The 7,157-nt window shown below is 48.3% G+C and overlaps 2 protein-coding genes across 2 annotated transcripts; both read right to left on the bottom strand.

Moving 5' to 3' along the window:
• Positions 1–1,114: 1,114 nt before the first annotated feature.
• LOC131202962 (uncharacterized) lies at positions 1,115–4,920 on the bottom strand. Its single transcript, XM_058192685.1, has 2 exons — positions 3,567–4,920; positions 1,115–1,312 (listed from the first exon to the last, which is right to left on the bottom strand). Exons 1-2 carry the CDS (start codon positions 4,258–4,260, stop codon positions 1,236–1,238), a joined length of 771 nt encoding a protein of 256 aa, XP_058048668.1. The 5' UTR covers positions 4,261–4,920; the 3' UTR covers positions 1,115–1,235.
• LOC131203196 (uncharacterized) lies at positions 4,892–6,889 on the bottom strand. Its single transcript, XM_058193156.1, has 3 exons — positions 6,472–6,889; positions 5,251–6,207; positions 4,892–4,921 (listed from the first exon to the last, which is right to left on the bottom strand). The coding sequence occupies exons 2-3, from the start codon at positions 6,127–6,129 to the stop codon at positions 4,892–4,894; spliced, it is 909 nt and encodes a 302-aa protein (XP_058049139.1). The 5' UTR covers positions 6,130–6,207; positions 6,472–6,889.
• Positions 6,890–7,157: the final 268 nt, after the last annotated feature.

Below are 7,157 nucleotides of genomic sequence, written 5' to 3'. Positions count from 1 at the left end.
AATTCCCTCAACACTGTCAGACTATTTACTGAATCTGCACTACTATTAATCGTTTCATAGTTCCCATCGCCAATCTCTTTCCACTTACGACTGTATGACTATAACTTGTTGCTGGCAATCCTTATGATTTATATTGATATATTGATCATCAATTGTGTTGTAAATGTTGTACCTTGATGAACGTATCTTTCTTTTATGTACACTGAGAGCATATGCACCAAGACAAATTCCTTGTGTGTCCAATCACACTTGGCCAATAAAAATTCTATCTATCTATCTATCTTTGGGCACTTTCAGTCAAAAGATCATATTTTATACTAATCAGGACATGACATAAATAACAAATAACAGAAATAACAAAAAGAACATTGGTACTTTTGTAGCCAGGAAAAGTCAGGGTAGAACTACTGCTTATGGGCAGAGTTAATCTCAAATACTGCATTCTAATCAAAGCGAATATCACAACAAATGTTGGAGATTGCAAAAAAGAGCCAAAATGATCTCAGGAAAGAACTTAACAAGATATTTTATTTCAGTTATTGTTAGGAATCAATATTAACTTGATGGCTCATCATCATCATCACATAAAGTGAGAAGCCTGAGGCAAAAAACATTTTCTTATTCAGAACAAATTCCAAACTGAACATGTGACCTGCAACACATGATGGCAGGGGTGAAATTCAGCAGGTTCTGGAGAACCGGTAGTGGAAATTTTGAGTAGTTTGGAGAACCGGCAAATACCACCTCTGGCTGGCCCCAGAGTGGGGTGTGAATGGAGATTTTGCAATAGCCTTCCACTGGAATGGGGTGGGAATGGAGATTTTTCAGTATCCTTCTGCCACACCCACCAAGCCATGCCCACAGAACCAGTAGTAAAAAAAAATTGAATTTCACCACTGCATGTTGGTGATAACTGGCCCATAGCTTTCAAGAATGTTATGAGTTCCTGAACTGCTCCAAACAAACCAGACTTGAAGTAAATATTGAAACCTCCCCCCCCCCAGCAAAATTGTAGATTTTGCCTACGTCATATGAAATATTAACTTTATCAGCCGCGTGTATAATTTGTTATATTGCCAGAGGTCTGATAAATGGAACATTGGCTTACCTGAAGGTTCCTTCTATGTACGCTGCGTGAGAGTCCAAAGCAATGGGTTGTTAACTTCATCTGATTGGCCTGAGACTGAGTTGAATTTGTTTAAACACGCCTCCTCTTCCTGTTTAGCTCCAGTTTATTAACGAAGAAGCGGTATTGGAGAAGACGAACTCAATTTGAAAACTGGAAAAAAACGGAATGATAACCTCTGGCTTCCTGTATATAGACAAAAACAAGAAATTAAATAGGGAGGGGTTGGACTCTCACGCAGCGTACATAGAAGGAACCTTCAGGTAAGCCAATGTTCCTTCTCCTGTATGCTGCTAAGAGAGTCCAAAGCAATGGGATATACCCAAGCTAATATCCCTAGGGCGGGAATGGAAAGATTAGGAAGACTCAGCAACAGGAATAACTCGCTGTAGAACCCTCCGACCGAATGAGGCTTCGGCTGAGGCAAATTGGTCCATCTTGTAGTTTTTAATAAATGGCGAAGGAGAGGCCCACGTGGCTGCTCTGCAAATGTCCAAGATAGAGGCCTGGGTGGCCCAGGCAGCTGTGGTGGCCGCGCTGCGGGTGGAATGTGCGGTGATGCGGCCTGGAAGATGGTGTCTCTGCTGATCGTAGGCCATGGAAATACATGCCTTTATCCACCTGCCTATGGTGGATGGGGAGACTTTGGTGCCCAGAGCTCTTGGTTGAAAGGAGACAAATAGAGATTCTGTCTTCCTGAAAGGAGCTGTTCTGTTGAGGTAAATACGCAGGGCCCTTCTTACGTCCAGCGTGTGCCATCGACGCTCCGATGGATGCTTGGGATGAGGACAAAAATCTGGTAAGATGACTTCTTGAGATCTATGAAACTTGAGTTTATTTTAGGGAGAAAGGTAGGGTCTAATCGTAGAATGACCCGGTCAGAGTGAAAAATGTATAAGTCCTTCCTAACCGAAAGGGCAGCGATCTCGGAGATCCTGCGGGCTGAGGTTATGGCTATGAAAAAGGCGACTTTAAAGGTTAAGAGCTTGAGACTGGAGGAGCTCAAGGGTTCAAAAGGGGAAGACGTAAGCTTCTGAAGGACAAGGGTTAGGTCCCAGGTAGGGTATCTGTGTACCGGAGGTGGTCGCAGATTGTAAGCTCCCCTCAAAAAACGTCGGATACGGGGGTGTTGAGAAAGTGTGGAGGTCCCGTCACAGAATAAAACAGTGGCAAGAGCTGCAACCTGCCGGCGTATGGTGTTGGTGGCTAAACCCTTGTCCAGTCCGTCCTGGAGGAATTGCAGGATTTGTCTGATGGAGGCAGAAGTAGGTTCTATTCGCTGTGTAAGACACCAGCGATGGAATGATGACCATGTAGCCTCGTAAATACGTGTTGTGGATGGGCGTCTAGAAGCCAGAAGGGTGGAGATGACCTCCGTGGAATGGTTTTCTTTCCTTAGTATCTCCCTGTCAAGTGCCAGACGGCTAGTTGGTAATGTTGAGGTTCTGGGTGGAGAATGGCTCCTTGGCGTAGAGAAATCTGATCCGGTGGAATTCGCCAAGGTGGATTGACGGACAGGCTCACCAGATCCGCAAACCAACTCCGTCGAGGCCAGTAAGGGGCTATGAGGAGAACTTCTGCCTCTGTTCCAAGATCTTCGTATGACACTTGGTAGAAGTGGAGTCGGAGGAAAGGCATAAAGAAGGCCCCGGGGCCACTGACATCGTAGGGCATCTGTTCCTTCTGCTCCTGGAGTTTGGAACCTGGAGAAGAACCTTGGAAGTTGTTTGTTGGTCGGGCTGGCAAAGAGGTCTATTATGGGTTGCCCGAATTTGGTCGTGATTGTGAAAAACAGATCCGGATGCAGTTGCCACTCTGATTGATCTATGGGTGTCCTGCTCAGCCAATCCGCTTGTGTGTTGGCTACTCCGGATATGTGGGCTGCCTGTAGTGAGAGAAGATGTTTTTCTGCCCACAGGCCTATGGCTGCGGCCTCTTTCATCAATATGCGGGAACGGGTGCCTCCTTGACGGTTCACATGGGCCTTTGTGGTAGTGTTGTCCGTTAGCAGTAGCACATGATGGTTTGATAGCTGTGCTTGGAAGTACCTGAGAGCTAGATGGGCAGCTCTCATTTCCAGCCAGTTGATGTCGTTCTTGAGGTCGTTGGGGGACCAGCGACCCTGAGTCACCTAGTCTGATAGGTGGGCACCCCAGCCGTAGAGACTTGCATCCGTGGTGAGGACGAGACGGCAATGTTCCTGGAATGAGCAGCCCTTTGTCAGGGCTGGAGACAGCCACCACTGTAAAGATTTTCTTACCTTTGGAGGTAGAGGAATTTTGATTTCGGTATGGCTGTTGCCTGTTCTTTGATGTGGGAGGAGAAGCCATTGTAGGGGTCATGAGTGAAGACGTGCCCAGGGCACGATCGACAGACAAGAGACCATCTTTCCCAATAACTGGGAGAGCAGTGAAAATGGGACTCTCTTGAGTGCCTTTACCTTTTTTATCGTGTCTCTCATGTTGAGGAGACGGTCTCGGGAAAGAAACACCTGGCAGGATCTGGTGTTGATTCTTGCTCCCAGATGGACAATTTCGGTCGTAGGCACTAAATGGCTCTTTGCTTTGTTGACCGAAAAACCGTGATCTTGTAGGACTTGAATTGTTACCTGTAAGTCCCATAACGCCTGTTGGGCGGAAGCCGACTGAATCAATATATCGTCCAGGTAACATTGCATTCTTACTGGAATTGTGCGAAGATGGGCCGCCACGGCATCCAGAATCTTGGTGAAGGTACGAGGAGCGGAAGATAGACCAAAGGGCAGGGCCCTGTATTGGAAATGGGCTCCGGCATAACTGAACCTGAGAAAGCGTCTGTGGGCTGGTCTGATGGGGACATGTAGATAGGCCTCCTTGAGGTCGATGGATGTTAGAAAGTCCCCTCTTCTGATGCTTCCTAAGATTGAATTGAGGGAGTGCATCTTGAATCTGCGGTATTTGATGTGAAGGTTCAGTTGCTTCAGGTCTAAGATGGCTCTGGTGCCGCCTGATTTTTTGTCCACCAGGAAAAGAATTGAATAGAAGCCGGTCCCCTGGTGGGGCATGGGAACCGGTTCTATGGCACTGATGGATAACAGGTGTTGAATCTCGTCTTCCATTTGAGCCCTCTTGGTGGGGTCTTTGGGAATCTGGCATTGGATGAATCTCCTCGGAGGATTTGAATTGAATTCGAGGGAGAGACCCAGAGAGATGGTCTGCAGTACCCAGGCATCGGTTGTTGTGTGGGACCAGGTAGGGACGAACTTGGTGAGACGACCGCCGATGGGATCCTGGCCGGGATAGTCATTTGTTCCTGCGATAAGGTCGGAAGCCGGATCCGCGATAGGGACGTCTGGTCTGGGATTGTCTGGTCCTATCACGAAAGGACTGTCTGTCCTGAAACCTGTCAGTGGGAGGTTGGAAGGAGCGTTGATGGGCCGGGGATTGAAACCCGGGATCCTGGGCGCGAAAAGGCTGTCTGCGGTAAGGTAGAGAAGGCCGTCTGTCTAAACGTCTGGAGACGTGGGGAAGGATCTTACGTTTGTCTTTTCCCTCAACTAAAATAGGATCTAGGGCTTCCCCAAAGAGAGATCCACCCTTAAAGGGGGCAGCCGCTAACCGCCATTTGGTCTTCATGTCGGCTTGCCATTGTCTGAGCCATAACAGCCTCCTGGAGGTGATGCTGGAGGCAAGGGCTCGGGATGCAAATTTTGCAGAGTTAAGGGTGGCATCCGCAGTGTATTCAGCAGCCGCTATCAATTTGTTTATGTCCTGATGTAATCTGGAATCATCGTGAGGAACCCTCTCCTGCATTTGTCTGAGCCATATTAAGAAGGTTCTGGCAAAGAATGAGGCTGCTGTGGCAGATCTGATAGCCCAAGCGGCCGCTTGATGGGTTTTGTGGGTGGAGAGTTCCGCCCTGCGGTCCTCCGTTCGGAGACCGTCTGCTACATCTGAAGGTATGATGTTGGAGGGAGAAGCTAGAGTGGCAATTGGGGTGTCTACGGTAGGGACCTTGAGGAGGTCCTCCAGATCTTGATCCGTCATGTACATCTTTTTGTCTGTGCCACTGGGATTAGGAATGGCGCCTGGGTGACCCCATTGACGTTGGATGGTGTCCAAGAAAAGCTTGGGTGAAGAAATTACCCGTTGCTCTGAGACTGGTTCAGTAAAAAGGAATTTGTTGGGGTCTGACGGATCTGAATCTCCCTCAGATTGGCGTAAGGCAACCCCCATGTTGGCCGTAACTTTCGCCTTGTGTAGCAATGTGTAGAAAAGTTCATGGCGAAAAAGGCCGGTAGGAGCAGGCTTGTCTGGGGCAGACTCTTCGTCCTCAGACAGATTATACTCTGCTATATCTTCCTCCCCCAAAAAGGAGTCCTCACTATGATGTGAAGGGGTTGGAGATCGTGTGCGCCGTGCGCAAGGTCTGGGAGGGTGGCTCTCAGAATGGGGTCTTTGGTCAGAACTGCCCGAAGGGGATGGAGCTGGGAAACCTCTCTGAGTGAAAGCATCGTCAATGCCTTGAGAAATGGTTTGCATAATAAGATGACATATATCCTGAGAAATGGCAGGATTACTGTCCTCTCTATGGGAGACTGCCACTGCTGTGGGAGTGAAGGTGGCAGAAGGTGCCTGATGTGGAGGCTCAGGCATGGCTCTAGAAGAATCTCCAAAAACTGAACAAATTGTTTCCTGGTTTCCTCCTGAACTACTAGGGATAGTGGGAGACCATCCAGGCTGATTTAATAGAGGAGAATCTTCAATCAGTGGAACAGAAGTTTCCCTGCCTTCCTCAGCTAATTTTAGTTTTGCTTTATCAAATTGCCTATCCAAGGCCCGTTGTCTTCTGGAGGCATCTCTCTCTGCAGCAGCAGAGGTTTGGAGAGAAGTAGAAGACTTGGATTTGGTGGCAGAGGCCTTTGATTTGGATCTGCTCTTGTGAGGGGGAGGAGCCACGTTAGTAAGGTGTCCTGGGGAGGGCGAGGCAGAAGCCCGGGAAGGAGATCTGCTGCGATCCGCCATCTTGGAAATGAGGCCTAGTGGTTATCAGAGGCCTTGGAATATATGCCCAAATAATATAGTGGCCCTGATCTGAGAATCCTGGAATAAGATCAAACACAAGGGCCAGTTAGCACCAAGCTGCCATCACAGCTGGATTCAAGGCATTCAAAGCTGCATGGGGGGGTTGCTTGGGGAGGGGGGGTCCCCAAATGGAGCGAAGCAGGCACTACTGCTCCTATGGCGCCCTTTTTATTGCAGCGTTGGCAGGGGGAACTAGCCTCCGTCACCACGGATCTTTCTCCTTCCCTGCAAGCGCGAAGCCGACACCACGGCTTCTCCTGCGCTCCGCTGGACTCCACTTACAGTTTGATGAGGTCCAGCGATGTCCGTTCCTCAATCCGGCGATCCCACGAGGCTTGAGGGGCTTGGATTGAAGAAAAAATGGCCGCCGGCCTTCGGGCGGCTCAGCTGTGCGGCGCTGGGCTGCGCGCAAAGCACGAGCCTCTTTCCCTGCCGCTCCGGTTCCCAGCAATGAAGAGAAAAAAATTGGGCACTTTAAAACTTTTTTTAGAATTTTTTTGTAATTTTGTTGAAGTTCTGAGTGCTGGTAAAAGAGTCGAAAGCAATGGAGCTAAAGGAGGTAGTCTCTCTATGGCCGACTGAGTTAATAAACTGGAGCTAAACAGGAAGAGGAGGCGTGTTTAAACAAATTCAACTCAGTCTCAGGCCAATCAGATGAAGTTAACAACCCATTGCTTTGGACTCTCTTAGCAGCGTACAGGAGAATAGCAGAATCTCCAATTTTATCATAGACTTAAGAAAGAGATACATACATACAGTATAAACCAGTTCTCACACAGGGATCTTTGTAATGGGAAATATTACATTCCCTATTCCACCTATCATAGCTATACATCTTTCCATCTATGGGGAGAAACCGGAGGATTCAAAACTTCCTCTGGTTACGGGCCCTGCAGAGTCGCCTGCCATAGGAGGACTTGTTACACAAATCAAGTTGGCTTTGAACATCCAACCACAACTTCAAAAAA

Source organism: Ahaetulla prasina, chromosome 8 (assembly GCF_028640845.1).
Source record: "Ahaetulla prasina isolate Xishuangbanna chromosome 8, ASM2864084v1, whole genome shotgun sequence".
In the NCBI taxonomy this organism is placed as follows: Eukaryota; Metazoa; Chordata; class Lepidosauria; order Squamata; family Colubridae; genus Ahaetulla; species Ahaetulla prasina.
Note: the sequence above shows the minus strand (reverse complement) of the source record. Positions and strands in the feature narration are given on the sequence as shown.